Genomic DNA, 23,430 nt, shown 5'->3' on the forward strand with positions numbered 1-23,430 from the left:
CAGGCTGCTCCAGCTTCCACGATGGCGTTCGATAATACTCACATAAATTACACGTGCACGGCATCCAGATTTCGTCGAATCTAAGCTTATCCGCAAGAATGTCTACCTCATCCATTGCCACCATAAGTTCGCAATGTAGTTGAATCTTCTCTCATAGATTTGACCTTCTATCTGAGCCAACAGCAAGGCCTTGTTGTCATCCAACCACGTCTGGATGTGGTGTTCACACTAGACATCGAGAATCTCTCCCTTGCTGATCAGGAAGTTCTTAAAAATTCCACGAATCATTTTTTGCGTGATCTGGAGCGAACATTTTACGTTAGTACGTACATATGGGTTCTTTACAACTCATTGTTGTTCATTACCTCTGAAAGCACAAACAATGACTAAAACCAGCGTATCGTCCACAGGAAATTGTGCTCATAAAACTTGTCCCCCGAGGAAAAATTTTGATGCAAAACATACCTCTCCTTTATGGCCAAGAGCTCGACGAAGTCGTCAATGTCTTGAGTTGATCCAACGTCAGGCTCAAACACCTTCATATTGACGTTAGCAGCATATTGGTCGGACGCTGGGATACCTTACTTACGTTATCATTCGCTGGGGCAAACACGGGCAACAAAGACTCCCAGCGCAGTCTGCGGTGACAGCTGAAATTGACAAGCGCTGTTGAAGGCGGTGATTTGTAGTTGTAGATATGTTTTCCATTAGATGCCCGACCTTTTTGTGTGAACAGCAGCTACTACCAATGTTAGTGATAATGTGTGCGTCCTTATTTAACCTAAGTTCCGGATACCTTGATTTTATCTTTGCGGCAACCCTTTTCGGTTAGCACGTTTTGGTACGCTGTAAAGCAGCCGGTCAATGCGGGGTCCAATGGCCCCAGTGGGCCAGTCGTGGTAACATTGATGTGTGAAAACTTTCGTGTTGGTACGCTGTGATACTAATCGCCGGTGTATAGTACTAGTCTAATACTAATCGTCGTTGACGTTGAAATGCGACTGCCTTTTTTCGCCGCTGGGATCGCTTCCTACTGCGGGATTGATGGAATTCATAACTGACGCGTATGATTAGACAATATAAATGTATGCGAGATCTCTGTTGTTCAATCATATGCGTCGTCTTGGCGATTCCACCACTCCTGAAGTAAGAAGCAAACCCAGCGGGAAACTTGCTTCAACAAAAGGCAGTTGCGCTTTAGCTTCAGGGCAATCCTTTGGTGGGAACGCCCGCGTCGCCATTGGCGTGTAAATGAACTGCTTGCCGACACCACACTCATTTCCAAAATCTCCGTCTCCTGTACACATCGACCAAGGTCCACCTCAACAAGCTTCTGTCCATTGCCCCGGCTATCGGCCATGAGCGACGGCTACATCTGCCAGTAGCTATAAATGAACGCCTTGCTGCTGGCCACGTATACTTGCCCAGCCACCGCGAAGGTCGCCGCTACATCCAGCGATGGCCATGATCGCCCCCATCGCCTCCATCGTACTGATCAATGGTGTGCTCTCCCCGTGGAACACCCTTGGCATGACCACGATCGACGCTACGTCCATGACCACCCTCTTCCACGCTGTCGTGCTGCTGAAAAACATGGCGGTCACGTGCACCCATGCAATGCCCGGCGACCTTCGATGACCATGGCTACCTCCATCAACGCTATGTTCATACTGGATGGGACCTGACCATCACGCTCCAGCAACACCGTGTCTACCGCCAGTAACCACGATAACACTGATGGTGATTACTGTAATCGACGTGTTCGTGGTATTGGATGGAACGTTGATCTCGCGCACCCATGCAACGCATCGCCATGATCGCCGCTACATCTGTTGGTGATCATGGCAGTCTCTATTTTAGACATCGCGCTGTTGGATGAGATGCCAACCTATGACAGGTTATAGTTGTATAGCGCTTTGTAAATACAAAACGATGTAATTCACTGTCAGGTGTCGGGAGTTGGCGACGAGCAACTTCACTAAGGCACAGAACGATGACCAACACTGATTCGTGGTATGGCATAAATGCGTCTGTGGTCACTAACCACTGGTCAGGCACAGCTAGCGCCATCTTCTGAGATCTGCGCCATCATTGAAGATTAGACGTACCGACGGAGCAGGAGCAAGCAGTGGAGCACCAAGACTTACCTTGGTGCATGTGTGAGAGCAGCGTCTTGTAGGAGCTGCCGTTCGTTTTTTTTTTTCGTTAAGCTTGCTACAACATCAATGACTTTTCAACTTACCTCATCCAGCTCAAGTCCTCGCTTCATTCTCCGCCACCGACCAATTCCTCTGTAAAGGCATTTTCCAATATCAGGCAGGTGTGGCCATATATTTGTTCACTGCATTTATCAAGCAAGGGGTAAGCAGCTCTCTGTGAGATTCGCATAGAGCCTCACACGAGATCTAGAATATCGGTACCCATATAAACTTCGAGCGACTGTAGCGTGTGGCTCCCTATCGAATGCGAGCTCGGGAATCCCCCCCCCCCTGCCATTCCACAATGGCTCGCAGCGTGCGAGTTGGAAGAATTTTAGCTGGAATCAGTCGATGGTAGATGGACAGACGCAGCCAGCGACAACAAACTAATCCCAGGCTGCATTCGTCTGTAACACCGACGGGTTCACAACGTAAGTGGTAACAATACGAAGCGATCTTTAGAGGGGAGGGATCACTGACACAGCGTATCTGAGCTAACAGATGAAGCGATGAGATTCAAAGACGCGTGGCATTTCCTCCTTCGTGGGGGGGGGTCTTCAAAAGCGACCCCTTCGCGTAGTCTGGACAATCGATATCGGTACATCCCTCCTGGTGGAAGTATAAAGAGTGAAGAAGGCAAGGATTTCTTTCTGGGCGATGAAAACCTTCTGGAATATTTCGCTTCAATCGTCATGCACAAGCTGCCTGGTATTGGTGATGTCTGAGTTGCAGAAGCGTCATCAGAGCGTTCTGATATCCAAAATCGTACTTCGGTTGCTGAAATAAAAAGTGTCAGTTGTGATGACCAGTTCAGGGGCGATAACATGGCGATGATGAGTGATGCAATTTGTGGTGTGAATAATGTTACGGGGGACGATCTGGGTGAACAAGTTGGTGTGGAGAATGCAATGTTCATTTGGGCGCCGGTGATTGTGATAATTCTGCTACGAGAACGGGAACAAATGTCATGGGGCATCTATGTCCAGTTTGTAGTTTAGGGGCTCTGAAGTACGCAAATGTACCTACGGTGGAGTTCCCATGCATCACTTTTGCTCACACGACGTATGCAGGGCTCTTGAACTCCGTGACGCTGATGACCAAGCCGTTGAAGAGTTTGGTGATTGCTGCTACTGCAGCTCGAGTTGATATCGAAAAGCAGCAGCGATTCCAGATACGGTGACAGGCATGTCACTGCCAACAACGTCCACAGAAAATCGGCTTGGCAGTTCGGCAACGACCCACAACCGTAGATCTCTACCGAGGGCGATAGAAGAAGACAACGCTTCAGTTGCCACACGTACTGCGATCAATGCACAGCACAAGCCAGTGCAACTAAACGCCAAACCGGGTATTAAACTTGTGACTCCTGTGGTGTTGTGATTCACAGAAACTTCGTTAGTGCGGCTTCCACGCAACAACACAACAATTCGCCGAGTCAGGTCGGCATTGTTGGTCTTGCGCAGGGTTCTGTTGGTTCCCTTTGCGGTTCGGCCCAGCCGGGTCCAGTTGAGGCCCTGCTCTCGCTGAGTACCAATCCAAACTCCAGAAGCTCGCCTGAGCGGGGCAGATTCCGTTCCTCAAGCCCTGTGACCTCCACCAAAGGATGGACGTCGGCGCGCGAGCGCTTTTACAGGTCACCGAGCGCAGAGTACGCTCAGCTAGAAGATTGCGGCGTCCTGGGTTGTGCAAACCCACCGACTCGTCGATTCGACGAGGTTTGTCTTCGCTGGTAGCGAGAAGTGCGCACCCCGGGCCGACCTTGTTCTCTTGGCGCTACCAGTCGATTCCCCTACAAGCTATGCCTCTCGGGGAACGACGGCAGACATAATCCAGTCCACGCAGGGACTTACCGGGAAAGTGTACGCTGTTCTTGGACTTAGAAGATTCTGCTCTGTTTTGTTATCTCTGTGTCTTCGGGGAGTCCCTTCGGGCTCCCCCCTTTGGTCTCCTATCGATCCTATACAAATACCTAGTGAAATGGAGTCGTTACAGATCTCCCTGCAACTCTTCGCCGAGTCGGGTCGTTATGGATCTCGGCCGACCCTTCGCTCCGATTCCTGATTTATCCTCTCCCACTTGGAGTAACTCACAAATGATATACGCTCGCTGAGTTCTGCCGCTCGCTGAGTCTTGGTGCTCGCTGAATCCGATCGATCACAGAGTTCGTCACTTAAGTGCGAACTTCGGTTAGGTACGATGTACCCAACTGGGCCAGACTGGGTGGTCTACCCAAAATATGAGTTTCCCTACACCACCCTCCCATGAAACAGCTTTCATCAAAGAGGAAACGCATTGTATACTGAAAAGACAACGAAACAGAAGAGAGCAGCCAAGTCTACAGCAGAATCCTGTCGCGGAAGGAAGCAAAGAAGAAGTCAGCTCATTCAGAAAAAGAAGCCGCTTTTAGAGACGAGCTCTAACGTAGAACACGATTATCAACCAAAACGTTCCTCAATGCACACGTATTATTTTCTCCAGGAGATGAATCTTGGATGCCTGCGAAGCTGTATCATGACGTTGGTGTAGCGTATCTAATTGGCGTTATAACCCGGTTTACGCTTGCAGATGAGGAAGCCGCTGACAATATCAATGTATCAACGGCATTGCATAAACTACAATGTACAGGTACTGTGTCCCAAACACGTTCACAAAATTACCGAAGACATTGTAGTTTGAGGTGTGAACCAGTTCGTGAAAGTAAATACGCGGCAGGCCGATTTTAGTGAGACCTGGAGCTCACTTTGCAGTATTGTCCCAAAAGAGAAACTTCAGATTCCGCTCAGTCCTGAAGAAGCTGAGGCAATAAGTTCGATGACTTTCACTCCAACCAGAACACTAGAACAGCCCTTGGGGTTGTTCACGCACCAAGATGGATCCACAACTACAAAACTTCACGAAAACAGCTCGAAGTTGCTCAACCACTCCGCAACTTCCAGTCTTTTTGCATTTCATTCTGGAAACAAGTCGTACAGTTCACTAATGCGTACGCACAAGCCCATGGCAACCTATCGCGCAGACCGATTAACCTGGATGATTTAATGATTTTCTTGGAATTAAGCAGCACATGGCTCTAGTGGGCACAGGCGAAATGATAAACTACTGGGGAGACAATGAGGAAGCAAGAATATTTCCTGGTGCTTTATTCGCTAACTTGGACTCAATCATGGCGTGGCATCGATTCTTGTATATTCGAAAGAATTTGGCATTTCGCTCGGAAGTGACGATTGCTGAAGTTCAGCGTGGTCCTGCTGCAAGGATCCGCCCGCTGCGTACCATGCTAAAATCACGCTGAACGCGCAATGTTGTTGTGGGTCGGAATGTAGCAGTCGATGAGGTCAGTATCGTATCCCGCTCAAAGTACGCGAGACATATCATTTATAACCCGGATAATACCACTTCAAACGCTGTATGTGCTGTTGCTCCACTACCTGGCTCGTAGTGAATTTTAAGCTTCATTGCGCTAGTGAACGTCACGATATATTGGGAGGTATGATTGAGACCTCCCAGATTGACCGTCTTGCCGATATCACGAAGAAGTCGTCTGATATCCGACGTCATGTGCTGGAAGTGACAAACACGCTGCAAGAGTCACGTCGATTTGTCAATACGGACATTTTTTTATAAATATTGTCTCCTCATTGAGAGCTTACGATCTGTGGGTTTGCATGACCGCAGCACAGTTAGATCAGCCAGTAACCATTTCCCTCACTTCACTATGCTAGACCCGAAATTAGACAAAGAGCGAGGGGGTATGAATCAAGGCATTTGGGTAGAGAAACATATCGTTGCTGCAAGTTAAGTGGACGGGTCCATCGTAAACGTTGTGTCTAATGCCGACGAATCGGGTACTATAGCGGTATTACGTAGAATCGCGCAAAAACGAGTGGGATTTTAGGCTCCGGTCTGCATGCGCAAATATAACATTGCCATGCAGAGGGTTGATCGTCATGATCAACTCGAAGTCGATTATTTATCGCGGGCGGGAATTTATTCAAAAAATGGCACAAAAAGTTAGCAATGGCAAGGATAGACATTACAAGAAACAACGCCTACATTTGCCATAACCTAGCTAGTGGAGAACCCATTGCTGACTTGACTGACGACTCGACACAAGCCAACAGCCGTGATAATCATCGGGTATTCATTGCTGCACTAATTGGTGAACACCTGGAAACAATGTTATCGCTGCGAAAATGGTCTGATGTACGCAAATGGTGAAGTCACCGGAGCTGCTGCCCAGTTATACGTCAATGAAAGTAATGCTAGTTCAAGGCCTGATATATGTAGCAGACCCCGCAGTGTGTTGTAAAGGAATCCAGGATTGTTTTGAAAGATAGAAGTCGTACAATACGAGAGTGTACGTGGAGAAGTGATCAGAGGGTTGGTGATGGATTGATCATTTCCGACCAGGTGATTGGGCGATGGGCGCGGATGGATGGATTGGGACCTGGGATGGGCAACATCAACGGTCAGACAATTGGCGGGTGAATGTGAGGACCATCATTCCGATCTCGGCAATCAGATCGCGGTACCACATGGTGGGTACATGGGTTCAGGTCAACCGATCACATCAACATGTACCACAAGGACCGGTACATCGGAGGTCCATGGACGTCAGCAATCATAGGAAACGCAAGCGGGATGGGGGATAGGCACGTAGTTCTTAATGTATAAACAGAACAGAGAGAGATTTTCTTTGTAGCACGCAAATGGTATTTCGAATTCTGGGGAAGGAAGTATATTGGCCTACCCGACGACCGGACAACCACCCTAAGTGACTCAAGCGTGAAAGAAAAAGCCCCTGGATAGTATGGCCAGGTGCGCTCCCCTTCTCCCTCCAACTCAAAAAGACCCCGCCATAGGAGGCGGCAAGGATTGAAAAGGACCCCGCAAAGGATCAAAGCAGAAAGTAAAACGTTGAACTTCATGACGGGTAACGATACAGTCACCAAGAACGCGCTATCATCTTCCACCGAGTACATCGTAGACCAGCAATTTGTTGAAGGTAAGATTAGCACGCTCACAGTCAAGTAGTTTCACTCTCGCAATGTAGATCGAATTCGCAGCAGCGCAGCGATTTTCAGTGCTTGGTTTTGCTTCTCGGCGCGATCCTGGCGGCGCTTCGCGAATATGTGCATCGAGAGTGCGCGTAAATAGAGACCCCTGTTTTGATACTTGAGTTATGAAGAAATGGAGAGAGCGAACACTAGCTTGTGTTTCTATTCCGCGCCTGTATGTGTTATTTTTGGAGGACAGGGCGAGCACAAATTAATTACAAACATCGTACAAGTCACGACTCCCCCTCACCACACACACACACACACACACACACACACTTATGTTTGTGTGCCGGTACATTGATTATGTTCTTTTTGGAAGTCACCCAATGACGCATGAGGGCCACAAAGAGCTCCACGCATTAATGTGTACGTTCACACAAATTCAGTCAACTCTATTATTAACGCATGGTATGTATGATTACCAAAACACGTTCGATTTTGTGTGCAAGACCATACCAAGTGCTACACACGCTTGTGTATGCACACCCCAATCGCCAAACTGAGTTTTCAAAATGCGGTATGATAGCGTACCAAAACACGCTTGATGTTGCCGCCCGGCTCGCGCAGCGCCCTGTCTAACAGCGGTCTGCCGCCTTTTTTTTTTACGAAAACACAAATAAGAGTCTGTGTTATTCAGGTCTAGTTTGGTATTCCTCATACTTTCTCCTATATTACTGTAACAGGAACAATATTTTGCATAGGAACTTGCGGTTGCCAGTAACACCCTTTTTGCGTGTTCTACTGGCCGTGACTGTAATATGACTACTACTGCGAGCAGCACCTTGACCATCTTCGAAACTAATATTACTATAGTAGCAGTAGACTTTGACTACTATGTTCACTTTCAGAGATAGCGTTGCCTTGTGCTTCTTCAAAGCCCATGCTCTCGCTCCTCACCTACTTATTTGTCGTACTTTTGCCTAAGCAGCACTTGCATCTCCGCTCGCTCGCTGTAGATGCTCGTTCTCCTGAAGTTTATCACGATCCATATATTTCGCTTACCACATGGGGATGCCATCAGGTTTATTGCAGCACGAGGGTATACGCACACCTAGCTCTGGATTAAGCATATTTCGCTTGCGTACTCCATGTCCAGATGTGGACTTGAGCAAAGAGGGGGGTCGGCTCGGACGACGCAGCATGGTAACTAAATCAACAGAAGACACAAGACTTAGCGTGAGTTCCGGAAAAACGTGGGCCTCACTTGAAGTCGTGAGTCTAGTGTACTCCGCAGACATGTTGTGTGAATTTCACTACACACTAACGAACAGTAAGTTGTGTTTGTAAACGTGCTAGTCTGTTTGTGCTTCCTACAATACTAAACACAGCTACAATGTAGCTGCTAATATTGGTGGCGCGGTGGAGAGAACTGATAGGCAGCTTGACCATTGGGAAAAGAAGAAGGGATGCGTGCAAGCCAGAACTGACTTGAGATGGCATCTGGCGGTGCACGAGTCCTTGTCAGCCTGTCATTGCTCGGACCAAGCGAGCCAAGGGCAAGCTCTAGAATGTGCCAATGAGAGCCGCCTAACTCCCACATACATGTTGGCCAGATTAGCTAAGCACTAACTAGAAACAGTGGTGCTAGCAGTACAGTTGGTGCATGTGCGAACACTACGTGAGTCGCATGAAGGCTTGAGCCAAGCAGGAACCGTGCGTGTTAATCGAGCAACCAGTGACGGCTCTGGGTAACTTCGACAGAACTATCCTTCCCTTATAGCATTCTGGATTCTAATAGTACAAGTCAGTGCCTATTGTCACGCTTCTAACTACTGTAGTAGCAGTAGCGGATTTTGTTTTGCAAAGTAGTACATTATTATAGTATTTTACTGTTATTATAATGATGCTTTATAATACCCGGTAAACTATTGGCAGCCAATGTCTACAGAGTTGTTGATCGCTGACGCTGACGCAGCGGCTATCCGATAAGTTTTATCTGAAATTTCTCCGAGCTGTGAAGCCCCACAAACTGTGCTATTAATAACGTTTGCAGTATTAAAATACATGTAATACAGTCCGCGAATGCTACCTATAATAAGGGAAATGACCAATGAAGGGCCGCCGATCAATAACTGATTCATTTAGGGGCCGCAATGGTTGGTGCCGTGAAGACGACGAAGGAACCACCAACGAAGTCCTCCAGAACAGATTTCCACTCGGACACCCATGATAAGGTATGTGTCAGTGGATTGCGTGAGTCTGAAAGTGTGTAGAAAGCTGCGCTCGTGGACTCCCATCACCGATGAGCCCCACGTGGGCCTCGCACCGACTCAGCGCTCTTCAGCATAGAAAAGCTATCATACATAGTGATCAGCCGCGGTCGATATGGAGCTAGAAGCTCTTTCCTCTATAATACCACCACACTGTCGGCTCTGGCGAGGAGACCTCTGCCCTAGCGCTGTGGGAACGTGTTGGTTGTGCGCTATCGCCCTCGTTGTTGGTCACTTTGTACCGTATTTAGTTACGCTATCGCCTTCTACACGTTTGTGAGGGCCCTCCGTACGAGGGCCCTCGTTAGTTTCTCCCATCACCGGTACATGTGCATGTGTGTACATACTATACATATGCCATAATACATGTGCCGTAGTATGTGCCGTAATACGGGATGGTAGTCGTATTACGTTTTGGAAAGTGTGTCCGTGGTACGGCGTGAGTCTTGTGGATACGGTACCGCACATCCAAACAAGACGCAGACTTGTCACTTTGAAACTGGACAGGAACGTTTTGCCGCCAACAAGAAGAGCATGGACGGCAGCGCTCTCTATCCGCCGAACGTCCACACGCTAAGCGACGATGTGATCGGAAACGTGATGTCATCGCACCTCTGGCCCAAACCTGGAGTCGGTCGTGCCGGAGACGACGAAGCCTGGAGCTCAAGGACGATAAACTACGCGAGTTCAAGACCACAGTATTTCCAACAGCTATTTAACAACGTCACCCTCCAGGCATCTGCTGCAGCTCCTATCAAGCACAAAGGCACGCTGGACCCCTCACAGCCTGTCGGCATAGAGAACCAATCCGCTGATAAAGTACGGGTCACAGAGGAAAATGCTGATGCGGAGCTCCGCCGGCAGCGCCGTCGGACGAGCATGCAGAGGTACCGGAAAAAGCTCCAGGACCATGCAATCGCTCTAGAGCGTGACGTCGGAGAGCTACGAGAAGAAATCCAAAAGCTCCAGCTCCAGTGCCAGGCTCTCTCTTCTGGTGTCCCCACCGGAACGACTGCCTTGGCGGTGGTGGCAGAATACTTTCGTCTGTTCCGCTACGGCTTGAAAGGGTCCGCCCCAACGAACGACCCTGGCAGCAGCACACACGTGGCCCCGGACACGTTTGTTTCTAGCGTGCAACGCGATTTCCTCCATGCAGCGGTATCACCGGATGTGGTTGGCGAGACAGGATTCGGCGTCGAGAGGCTCATTGAGGACTACCGGCGTCTCGCTCTCTACCTGCCAGACTCGGACACCCAACTCGTGCGCCTCGATACCGGTCCTGGAGACTCGTTAACCGCCACCGCAGCAGTCGCAATCGTCGTCACGGCGAAGATGCTGCACTTTGCATTTCCTCACCTCGTCCGCGATGGAGACCGAGGTCAGTGGTCACAGCTTGCTGCCACGTTGCTCGGCCAGCGGTTCGTGCTGCGTGGCTCGATCCAGTTCAAGTGGGACAGCGGGACAAGCCGCGTGAAGCTCGTGCAGACCAGAGCAGACCTCTTGACTCCGATTCTGCGATTACTGGGCGACTTGGAGACCATCTCCCGCGTGTTCGACAACGCACTCATTACTCCAGAGTGTAAGCTGGCACACTAGGCCAGTCCCAAGTACTACATAGGTCGCATAGCGTTCTGTTATCCTTCACGTGTATACACCTGGCCTACAAATTCATGGACTGCAAGCGGAATTCCATGGGAAATCGCTGGTGACAACCCAAAATATTTGAGCGGGGCATCAAGGTTCGTCGTTACCTTTTGGACATACAGTCCCCCTTGGTTTGCCTCGCTCAAAGTTATATTTTCATTAGCACGCCCTACTACAGTTGTGCCCTCCATATTCGCCAGGGTGGTGTCAATTTGATTGCCTGGGCCACGAGCGCGCTCTTGCTACAGTACATGTATTAGCTCGTGGCGATTCAGTGGACCGCATCATCTTCAAACCTCGTAACTATCGCGTTTTTGGGATACACTGCAAACTGTACCTGTATTTCGGTTTTGCTCTACAGAAGCTCACAGTCTGAGAACCACCGACTTGTCAACTTTTCAGCTCGTTTTACAGCGTTCATTGTTTAAGTTTCTAAGGAATTGCCAAGCTAAATCCAACTAAGAAGAAATCGAGAAGTATGCTGCTGCAGCATATCGTACTGCTGGCGTTGCTTTATCTTTTCGCAAGTACTGATGCCGCCTCACTTGACGCCAAGAGGATGCTGAAGATTGAGAACATTGGGGCCGATGGCATTGACGAGAGAGGGATCAATCCGGATTTCTTTCATCTAGAGAAACTAACAAATTTGTTCAAGTCGCCCAACCACGCGCAGTTCCAAAGTTGGCTGAACAGTGGGCAGACCGCGGACGACGTCTTCAGGTCCACGGTTCGTCCAACCCTGACGCTGGAATTTGGCGCAGTTGTAGCTAACCCCCAGTTCAAGATATGGGTCACATACGTCATCGTTTTCAGCAAGAAGCACGCTCAAGAGAGAAGAGGAAAAAAAACGTTATTGCGGCGCTTGCGAAGTACTATGGCGATAGAAGGTTGGAGACGATGCTCCTGGAAGCGACGAAGGTACGGGGTACCAAAGGAGCCGCCAGAAACCTGCAGAAGGCGCTGTTTACCCAGTGGTACAAGAATCGAGTACGACCTTATGTTGTCATCGAGCACATTTTGGATGAAATCTATGAAACTCTTCGTGGCAGCGTTGCCAAGGAAGTATGGCGCGCTTACAAGGACTACCTGGGCAAGGCCCACCCCAAATGGTACCACGAATTTATGTACTTGCCGTAGTGAGCTGTCAAAATCGTGAGGCTTGCACCTAATTCATCAAGCCATACTTCGTACTATAATAGTATACGATAGCTAATCCTGAGATTATCCAGCTTCCAGTTTCGCGGCTCTCCGTAGTTGAGTTATTTCTCGCTTTCTCGATCATCTTGGGGAAATTTATTTATCTTGGTATGTCGTTGTTGGTATCGTCTAAGTAGCTGGAACCCGCTTGTTCAACTTTTAGCACCTTGAAAGCGTCATGTGGATTGTTTGGGGGGTCAAACAAACAAAACTTCGAAGAGCGCACCCTCAACTCTCTGTAGTGATCATTTTTGCCACATCGAAATCGTCATAGCGATCCCGTACCTTCCTACTCGTTGTCATTTTAATCTGCGGATCATTCACATGGAGCAGTACAACTATTATACTTGAAAGTCTTTAGCGAAGCTCACCCCGACAAGAAAACGAGTTCGATCTCGAAACTGCTGACTCGGTTCCGAAAGGAGCAGGCAGGACAACATGGGCAGGCACCTTCCTTCGTTACAATTGGCGCTCGCTTGGAGGAAATGTTCTTTGTGAAAGAGGCCTTCATTAGATAAGAAAGCATCGATGGTCCAAACGTTAACGACAACGTAGGTGGTGCTGGTTGGTCAAATTTGCTTTAGTCTGCGGTGAACGTCCCAACCACGAGGAGAACGGCGACACAATTGCAAACATAGCAACTAGAAGGTGGAAAGGTTGTCTTCAAATTGGTAAACTGGATGATAGGACGGTCAACCTTCTCAAAAATCCAAGTTTCAAGTTTCATAAGGAACCAAGTCCCCCCACGCGGTTGTGAGCTGCGCTTACATATCAAGCGTCCTACGTCATGGCGGGGGAGTGTAAATCTTGATAGGCTTGTAGATATTTCTTCCAAATACCCCAGTTCGCATCCGTCTTGTCCTTGATATTTAGCAGCTTGCCAACATACGCCGGATTCTTTTGAGCGTTCACGAACTGAGTAAGCATCTCACTCTGAACCTTGGTGGCCATTTCTTTCGTACTCGGATCTTTCTTCGCCAATTCGATCATTTTCACTAGAACTGCGTCGTCGTAGCTTGTCGTCAGAATCTTCATACCCTCTCTCTCTTTTGGGAACGCTTTGTTGAAACCATCCACGTACTTCATCCAAAGTTCAAGCATGGGGCTTTGAAACAGTCTTTCTCGGGCTTCATCAAGTTTTAGCATGGTGAAGACGTCGTCAGTGGTCTTGTGACCTCTCTTACGCATCCACCCTTGGAACAGGACAGCTTTCATTCGTTTGGCAACATTAATCGTAGTCGGATTCTTCTCTGCAATCGCCGTCATTCTGGCTAGAGCAGCGTCCGATAGGGGCAACCCCCCAGCACCTTTGGCGTAACTATGTAATATACTCAAGGTTTTCAATGTTGTGTCCGGGTTGTCAGCGTGAAAAGCATCAGTGTACTTCAGCCAAGTAGCGAAATTTGATTTGGTGAGAAGTTTCTCTCCTGCATCACCAAGTCCAAGCAGAATGAAGGCAGTTTCGGGGTCGTAGCCAGTCTTCAGCCAGTGCAGATACTGCTGTGCTTCCAACTTATTGGCAAGACGTGATGTGCTCGGAACTATTTTTGCTGCGGCTAGAAGGCTTGGTACGTCGTAGTATTTGGTCAACACTGCGATCAAAGTCTCTTGCTGCTCCCTATGCTGCATGTTGAAAGTACTCATGTACTTGGTGAATGTATCCAACAACGGACTAGCAAGGAGGTTGTCACCTGCTTCGTCCAGCTTTAACAGCTCAAAAACTGCGTTCGGAGACTCTCCACGTCTTATCCAGCGCTGGAACTGCTCCGCTTGAACTGTTTTGGCGACGTAATTTGAACTTTTGACCTTCAAGGCTGCTTCCACTATTCTTGACACACCGATTTCGCCGTATTGATTCATCAACGTTCCAAACATACTCACCGTCTTGCCAGAGTTCGCCTTGTTGAACGTGTTCAAGAACGTTTTCCAGATGCTAAACGTTTGACTTGTCAGAATATCATCTCCGGCCTTGTCAAGCTGTAGCAGAGTGAAGATACCGCCCGGCGTTTTCCCTTTCGTCAACCAATACTCGGCTAGCTCGTTCTGCAACCTGATTGCAAATGTGTTGGTTTCCGGGATGGTCTTCACATCTGCCACCATTTTAACCAGAGCTTCGTCGCTGTAGTGTGTAAGCAGCACATGGATCGTCAGCGTTGCCTTCTTGGGATTCCTGCTGCTTAAATCGTCGACGTATTTCACCCAAACTGCAAACTGGGGGTCACCGAGCAGCTTATCGCCTGCCTGTCGAAGTCGCAATCGCGTAAAGACATTTTCAATAGGCTTCTCTTTCGTTAGCCAGCGTTCGAGTTTTTGTTTAGAGACTTCCGGCATGATCCAGGTCTTGGCTTTGTCGAAATTGATTCCTCTCTCTTCGCCATTGTCCATCTCTGTGTCAGTTCTTAGACGCCTGTTGTTGGGAACGTCTGTTGCTGCGAGGGGCGAACGATCAATGCTCGACAAGTCAGAGGTGGCTGGCTTCGAGTTTATCGTCGCGGGGTCCGAGTCAACTTGGGTAAGGAGGCCAACGGCAGCCACAAGTGCGATACGTGTCAGACGCATGGTTTAGACTTAACTGCTGGAACAAAGGATCTTTAGTTCGAAGTAGGTGGTTGGGAGAGATTTACGAAGTGAGGGGGGAGGGGGCTTCATCGAGGAGACTACAAGTTTATGGGGGGTCCCGTACAACGTCAACAGGGCTAGACTGGCGTACCGACATTTGAGACGGTAGCGTCGAGATAAAATTCAACATATCGCCGATGGACAAGTTGAACGTGGCGCTTTCAAACATTCGAGGCCATTGCGTGTTTGAGCTATCTTAATATGCTCATTCAGTTCGGAAGCACAATGTATGCTTCAAACACCTTGCAGGTTTGAGCAGTGATTGTGCTGCGGTGTGCCCTGGTTCATGGCCAAGGACATTCGTCTAGCGTGTAAGCCAGCACCACTCGTACTTTGTTTAAGAAGAAGAAGAAATAGCTGTTTACTTCGATTGCTGTGTAATTTACGAAATGGGTGTCGATTGTGGCTTGGGTTTGTTATTACATGTAGTCAAGCTTCTTTTCTCTGATCTTCTGTCAATTGAGACCACATGAACAGGGTTTTATCATCGTTTTACTGGCGGCAAGAAACATTTCTATCTGCTTTTGTACCTCCAGGTTTCGAAATTGAACAATCTCCTCAGCGGCCAAGACCTCAAGAACACACAGATAGAAACTACTCGGGTATCGATTTCACTTCTGAAATGGTCTCAGATTGTGAAATGTACGGTTCATGAACTTACTGAAGCCTGAGCTCGTGGTCCAAACACTCGACACCTGCAGCGATGTGCATGCATTATTATTAATACCAGTACAGTTGTAAATAAGTACAAATCGAACACACGTGCGGTGAGGGGACTCGACGAGCCGCAGCACCGTAGATGCATGTACACTTCAAGTACACAGCAAGAAAAGAAAACAACCGAAGGGTAGCCGCATCGTGCATGTACATATCACAAAAAAGCTTCATGGTTACAGTGATGGAGTGTTCCTTGATCTTCCTAAGGCTCTGGGAGGAGAACCTGTTACAAGTACAGTACAGTATTAACCGTGAAGTTGTCCAGATTTACTGCTTGTTAATCATAAACACAAAGTCCATCTAGATTATGACACGATCCAATAGTGTTTTCCTAGCCTCCGGATGGAGATGCATCTCCGGATCGGTTTGGGTAGAAACCGGAGGATTGTAGTACCACAAAAAGGACATTGAATTAATGCCGAGCTTGGACTAAGTCATTCGCTCAGGATACCTCGGGATAATTTAGGTGTCCGCGTAAACTGGGAAAGGAAAGAAACTCTGAATCGCGGCAACGTGCCCGTTCGTTGGGCCCTGCTTCGCTGCCACCCCGCTCGGGTTTGATACGGCGCGCTCGCGCACTGCCAATTTTGCTACAAATTGAAGCACTGCTGGTAATTCTCCTATCTCGAATGCTGAATCCTGCATTGTCCGTACATCTTACTCGGTGCGGCCATTCATTCCCTCACTTGGCAACTCATTCCCCACTGCTCACGTTCCAAATCACATTTGCTCGGGTGTGGTCATGCGGCTCCACTGCGTGTTGCTACTGGCTGCTGTCGTCGCTACTGCCGATGCTGCTTCAGTGGTTAACGCGAAGCTGGCGACATCACACTCCACTACTTCTCACAACACGAAACGATTTTTAAGGACCGTCAATACCGCAGATGAGAACGACGAAGAGCGAGGGATCAACTTCAAAGCCATCCCCGGTGTCGAGGCCATCAAAAATGTGTTCTCCAAAAAAGTAACACTTGAGAACCTCCTGGCCTACGCCGACAAGAAGAAGCCATCGGACTACATTTTCAAGAAACTGAACCTGAACAAGGTGGACTCCAAGCTGCTCTTCGACAATTCGGACTTCAACGTCTGGGTCGCCTACGTCCGTCTCATTGACCCGAGGCACGCCGAAGCAGCGATGATCACTTCGTTGACGGCTCGGTATGGCGACGAAGCTCTAGCGAAGATGATCCAAGCGGCATCGACGGTCGACAAGACGAAGACACTCGCGAAGCTGCTGGAGGCTAAGCAGTTGGAGGGCTGGAAGACCATGGGCCTCTCGAATAACGGAGTGTTCAAGCTGCTGCAACTTAACCGCGGCGTGGACAACCTGCTGGTGAATCCGAACTTGAGCATCTGGGTCAAGTACATGAACTACCTTGGCAAGAATGGCCATGACGATGAAGCGGTCATGATCAAGACGTTCATGGCACACTACAGCGACAAGGCGCTGTCCCAGATGCTCACCACGGCGAAGAAGGTTCCTGACACCAAAGTTGTCGCCACCAAATTGCAGACTGAACTGCTTGGAGCTTGGCAAACGAGCAAGAAGACCCCGGAAGACGTTTTCAAGCTGCTCCAGCTTGACAAGGCAGTCGACGGCATTCTCACCAACCCGATGCTGAGGACCTGGATGAAGTACATGGACGACTTCAACCTCAAGAACCCTGACAAGGAGACGACTGTGATCAAGACGTTCATGACTCACTACAGCGACGATACTCTAGCGCCAATGCTCATGATGGCAAAGAAGGTGCCAGCTACAAATAGCATCGCCACCAAATTGCAGAGCCAACTCTTCGACGGGTGGCTGATCGCCGCCAAATCTCCTGAAGATGTCCTCATGCTTCTGAAACTTGACCTGGATGGCCTCCTCACCAACCCGATGCTCAATACGTGGACCAAGTACTTGGATGTCTTCAATGTCAGAAACCCAACGTCGAGGGAGTCTATGATCGAGGCCCTCACGAAAACCTACACCGACGAAGCGTTGACGACAATGATCATGGCTGCCAAGGGTGACCAGAAGACGGCGAAATTCGCCACGGACTTGCAGAGTGCCCAGCTTAAAAATTGGCTGTCCAAGGCAGTCGACCAGAGAACAGTGTTCAAACTCTTCGACGTGAAAAAAACGGACGCCGATAACCCGTACAGAGCGATTTGGTTACAGTATGTTCGCGACTACAACCAGAAGTGGGTAACCAACAAAACTTAGGACGTCTTCGCTCACTTAGAGTTGGGGCGTGGAGTGATTGCTATTGTGTCACTGGATAAGTCGTCTCGGCACTGCCGAGTCGGCAGACGTAGCGATAAAAGTTGTTCAATCTCATTTTCTTCTAATATGGTCTCCCATACTCAGCAGGCGGATACGTTTCCCCGCTGTCACATTCGTCGAAAGTCGTGAAAGCGTTAACTATATGGACCTGCTGACGCGGAAGATATACCCTGCCGAAGTCAAGTTCACTGCTACCCCAGACCAACACCCGGTGATAGTGACGGTCAGAGGCCACTCTCCGGTGGAAGTGGTCTTCCACACATCCATCACTGAGGAACCGTGGGTGCAGACAATACACGGCGGGGCAGACTTATGCAGAGTACTTACGGCCAGAATGCGACCGGAACTGAAGGTGCATGAGGTTCACCCACATCCAAGACTGAGCAGACTCGTGTGCTTATGGGCGGGACGCCGCAGGTGGACACGGACTCGCCGTGAGTACAAAGAGCGCGTGGCAGCGGCGAAACGACGTCGAGGGGCTATAGACCTCGACGGCAGGACCAAAAAATGGCAGGAACGGAGCCCACAACTGGCGGAAGGGCTTGCACTACTCGAATGGAAACGCATCCGGAGAGTAGTGGGCCTCAATCCGTGGGGAGAACAACTACTACTGCGCCTCAAGCTCAGAGCACTCTCGATGTTTGACAGGCGACACGACAAGATCGGCTGCCCACATGAATCATGTGTACACTTGCTGGACGTGGATCTGGAACACGTCTTCTGGGGATGCCCAGCAACGCGAAAATTACGGAGGCACCTACTCCAGCCATGGCGACAACTCGGACTGACAGACGACGGACTGCAGCAGGAGGTATTCGGGATGCAACTTACGAAAATACCGCCAGGCGTATGGGGCAGCATGGCTACAGTACAACGGGAAGTGATGGACTTGCGCCCTCAGATTGCGGAGGAGGTGACTTTGCTCGTTGAGAGCAGCTGGCGCATTGGGGCGGCCATCTATCTCCACGCAGCTTGGCGGTGGCGGGTCAACCACTTTGACGAGTCGAACAACATCACGGAAGGGCACCACGTGGCACTCCTTAAGAAGTGGCTGCGAGAGGGTTACAATACTGTCCAGGCACACTTACGGGCAGCGCCATCACTAGTAGTTGGAGCGACGGCGGCGAAGATCGTCGGTAGAGCCCTTCACTCGGGGGGGGGGGGGGCACACTGCCAGCAGTGGATCACGCCGAGGGAGGAACCAGGTACATACTGTACGTGGCCGGACGGGTGGCAGGAACAAAACGATCAGGAGCTTGCGGGGCGATCATTGTCAGCTGTAATGACATATCGAGCGGGGCCAACTGGAGCGGGCACATGTCATACGCCAGCTCGTCACCGACGACCACGGAAGCGGAACACTTAGGGCTCCTCATGGGACTCAAGGCGTGCGAGAAGAAGCGGTACTGGCCGCTATGGGTGGTGAGCACGAACAAGATGCTGATTGCACAGCATCGGCAACGCAAGCCCCCAAAGGCACGGCATTTAACACAAATCTACTGGAGGAGTCGGCGCATCGTGGATCGGCTTTGGGAAGTAGAATGGCTACACCACGCCAAAGAAGCCAACCGTATGGCAATGAAGCTAACAAACACAGCGCTCGAAAGCAGAACGAGCGTACAACAGTACACGGCTGACACGGGCACCGATTCAGGGAAATGGAGGAAGGTACTCTGCCACCTAGATGGAGACATGATACAATGGAAAACACACGAGGACAACGCGGCGCAAGCGGACGTCGTGGCCGACAGTCAGTAAGGACACCGGCACGTAACGGGGAAGCGTAAGCTAGGACCTGGAGAAGGCTAACTACCGACATAGGGGCGATGGTTAGAACGGACATAGGAAAGTCGTTAGCACCACTAAGTGACATCAATGTACCTCACTGAAAAACGAAACGAAAGTCGTGAAAGCGTTTGTGTTGCAAGCAAATACCTGGAGAAATCCAGCCTGCGGGCAGTGGATACACTCATTTTTGCGTTCAGCCGAGTTTTGAGAGAACAAATTGATCGCAAAAATTCAACTTCTTTCAAAACCTACCAAACCGAGCATTAAAAAGTGAGCTTCAATTTGTGTCCAAATTTGCTCTTCCAGCAGTAGTGAAGGTTGAACTCAAATATGTGCAGCGCATACCACTCGCAACTTGTCCATGGGTTCTCAGATCGGTCGATGGCACGCAGGAGGTAAATGCAGTTCGTCCAGCAACAGGCCCAGAGCGTCAGCCCTCGCCGCAGTGTCCAGATCACGTACGAAAGTGTTGAACGGCACCAACACATACTCATCCTGACGCTCCACAACGTACAAAAGCTGGCGCGACCTCTGTCTTAATTCGCTCGGCACGATGCCAGCGTGTCCTGCAAATTCATCAAAGCCGAAGCGCTTTTCACAGCACATGCACGTTATTTGTCGTGCTGTGAGTGGCAAATGATTGAAAGCTAGCCATCCAGACTTGCGCGGGAACAAGTGGCCGGGTTCTGGTATTTCCGAGAAGGCAGCACGGTCGACAAGACTCCCATCGACCATCCTCATCACGTACTTGGGCGAAAGACACACGACCTGTGCCAAAAAGTCGAAGTTGGCTGGATCGGACAGCCGAACTGCAGTCGAAGTTTTGTCGCTTCGATGCTTCGGACGCTTAAAGAGTGCAAGCGTCCGAAGTCTAGATAAAAAGTCTGGGATCGCCTTTGTTGAAGCTTCGGAGCTCGTGGTGGCGGTGGTGAGCGCCTCCTGCCTCATTGAGTGGCTTCTGCGCGACTTGGCTGGCGTGTTATTCAAACGTTGGTGGGCGGCCCAGCTCCTCAAAGCTGGCAGGAACTTCTCCAGTGGCGTGTGCTGCGTCATGTCTCGGTGCTCGACGAACAAGTGCGGCATCGGGTCTTCACTTGCATCCTTCACGTTCTTGACCAGCCTGCTGTCTGTATGATGCACGAACTCGGCGTAGTTGAGCTGCTTGCTACAACAATCGCACTGAGTAATGGCCATCTTCTTGGGTGACCAGATACACGTGCCCGACTTCATGACACCAGACTCTCGAAGGCTTGACGTGCGAGAGCACATAATAGGAAAGCGCCAGCGATTGGTCTTGTCATCACGTTGGACTCGCACAGCACTCACAAGCTCGTCCCCTGAAAGTGCGGGCTGTTCAGACGCACCAACAAGCTCATGTGGGGCCTTGGGTGCTGGTTCCTGTTTCTGTGGCGTTGTAGATTGTGCAACCGGCGCGTCCTGATGGTCCAAAGGCTCAGGATTTGGTTGTTCTTGCTGCTGCATCACTGTCTCATCACTCTCAGTCAATTGCTTCGGTTCTGAAAGTCCGGCCATCATATCCGTGTTGCTAGGCTCCGGCTCCGCTCCAGACTCGCCCTTAGTCTGCTGGCATGGCTCGTCATTTTCTTGTGGTGGTGAACTCCGCTGTTCATCCACAACCACGACATCCTGAGGGATTATCTGCTGCTCTTGGGCTGTAATATCTCCATCATCAACAGCTCCACCAGCATCCGCTGTGGTTTCCTTTTCCACACCCGCCACTTCGCTTTTCGACCCAGAACCAGCCACATCCACTGCTTTCGTCGTGGCTGCACCACTTTCCATCATCAACTCATTACTTTGTGGTGATACTCTCCTCGACCGCAACGTTGATCGTCGAGCTGCTCGTGTATTAATTACTTGGTCGTCGTGTGTAGTGCTGCTTCCCTGTGTACGTCGACTGCGTGAATCGGAATCCAATCGGCTTGCTATCGTGACTGGCGGGTTCCCAGTGTCATTTTTCCTAGGCACTTGGTGTTTCTGCTCGTGTTTCCGCTGTTTCTTCAACTCCACGTCATTAATCATCTGCAATAGCTTTCGTTGACGATAGAGAGCCAACTTCTCTGGCTGCGAGCAAGTCGGGCAGTCGCACTCCCACAGATACCCGCCGCTCTCGTAAAAATCCACGAACGCAGCCTTGCACGAGGCGCACCGGAAAATATTCCCGCGATTTTCATGCCGCAACCGCTCAATCTGGTCCAGAATCGGCGTGTTCTCGTCTACGTAGGGCTTGAAAGCGTGCACCAAGCACTTTGCGTGGTACGCCCGTCGGCAAACGGCACAGTGCATCAACACGCAAATATTCACCAGTTTCTTGCAAAATTCACAGCGACGGCCACCTAGATCCCCAACTTGATGCAACCAGTGGTTCTTCTTCGTCTCAACCTTAGTTTTCAGCTTGTTCGTCGTATTTTTCTGCAGATTCTTGCTCGTCTCCTCTCTTTTCACCCATAACGCCGACTTAGTACTGCTGAATGGCAGAGGCGGCAAGTCCGTGGTAACCGGCGCAGCTTCGTGCACCGCAGCTTGTCGTCGTTTCTTACCAACAATGTTCCTGGTATCTTGGATCACGTTCTTGCTTTTGGTCGTCGACACCCGAGACCGCTTTGCAATTGGTTCAGTTGGTGCACTCGGTCGCTTTTTCACGTTGTCCATTCCGGAAAAACTATTTTCTTCTTGGACTTGGCGTAATATTCCGGCATTGGCAGCGACTGCAGCAGCTCTTGGAGGTCGTTTGTTGGGTTTATCTGGTTCCTGCATTGGGGTCTACTGCTTTCTGCTTGACACAGACTGTGTCGGTAGCGGTGGGATTTGGTGACGGGTTGTGACTATCGCGGATGGCTGTTGCAATGAGCGTGGCCAGGGTACTTTCCTCGTCTTTGACTTGCTTGGCCATGACAGCATTGGCGGCGGCAGCTGTAGCTCTCGGAATTCGCATCTTAATCCCGTTAGTCACCTGGATGGAGAGTGACACAGTTCGATGGACCCAGGGCACAGCAAGATTTTGAGGATTACGCTACTCCTCACCCATATGTTTTGTACACCTAACCTCCCCTTTTTTGCACAAGTTTACGTACGCCACACCCTCCAGGTTTTGGCGGTAGACGCGTCGAAATTTTGCCCCGGGCGGCCATAGTTTACAGGTACGTAACTATTGCCACCCTCCAGGTGGTGGCGGTAGACGCGTCGAAATTTTGCCCACTTTCGGATTTTGCTGTATTAATTGGCTCGGGAATTCGAAAGTGGGCAACTTATCCTCGACTCGAGGATAAGTTGCCCACTTTGCGACTTTCCGAGCCATTCAAACAGCAGCGTCGAGGATCGGACTTTCCGAGCCATTATTATTACAAAAGCAACGTGGAGGACATTTGTTTTTTCCTTTTATAAGCTATGGAGAGGCTGTGGTTCTCGTATAGTTAATATACTAGCCGAGCGCCGCCCGCGTTGCGGGCGGTGGGTGCATGGTTGGTTGGTGCCCGTTCGCTCGCTCATCCAGCTCGCTTACTATTTTTACTACGACAGGGTATGTTTTATCTCAGTATATTTTACAGTAGACTTGTATCAAAACCCTAAGCCCACTACGGCTCGCAAGCTTCGCCTTCGCTTGATCTACCATGCACTGTTTGGTCCTGGGTTTTCACCCGCGTGCTTCGCACACGGACTTCAAACCACAGGCGTACTCGCTACGCTCGTCTCACGTGGTCCCA

General features: G+C 49.9%; 3 protein-coding genes across 3 annotated transcripts; 1 reads left to right on the forward strand and 2 right to left on the reverse strand.

The window, feature by feature from the left end:
* Positions 1-13,089: 13,089 nt before the first annotated feature.
* On the reverse strand, positions 13,090-14,868 carry KRP23_10811 (RxLR effector protein PSR2; the record flags this gene model as incomplete). The annotated part of the gene is made up of 1 exon (XM_067895918.1): positions 13,090-14,868. One exon carries the CDS (start codon positions 14,866-14,868, stop codon positions 13,090-13,092), a length of 1,779 nt encoding a protein of 592 aa, XP_067741565.1.
* A 1,519-nt stretch (positions 14,869-16,387) lies between these two features.
* On the forward strand, positions 16,388-17,857 carry KRP23_10812 (RxLR effector protein PSR2; the record flags this gene model as incomplete). Its single annotated transcript, XM_067895919.1, has 1 exon — positions 16,388-17,857. One exon carries the CDS (start codon positions 16,388-16,390, stop codon positions 17,855-17,857), a length of 1,470 nt encoding a protein of 489 aa, XP_067741566.1.
* A 2,217-nt stretch (positions 17,858-20,074) lies between these two features.
* On the reverse strand, positions 20,075-22,378 carry KRP23_10813 (uncharacterized protein; the record flags this gene model as incomplete). The annotated part of the gene is made up of 1 exon (XM_067881297.1): positions 20,075-22,378. The coding sequence occupies one exon, from the start codon at positions 22,376-22,378 to the stop codon at positions 20,075-20,077; it is 2,304 nt and encodes a 767-aa protein (XP_067741567.1).
* Positions 22,379-23,430: the final 1,052 nt, after the last annotated feature.

Source organism: Phytophthora ramorum (assembly GCF_020800215.1).
Source record: "Phytophthora ramorum isolate Pr-102 chromosome Unknown Phyram_PR-102_s0010, whole genome shotgun sequence".
In the NCBI taxonomy this organism is placed as follows: domain Eukaryota; phylum Oomycota; class Peronosporomycetes; order Peronosporales; family Peronosporaceae; genus Phytophthora; species Phytophthora ramorum.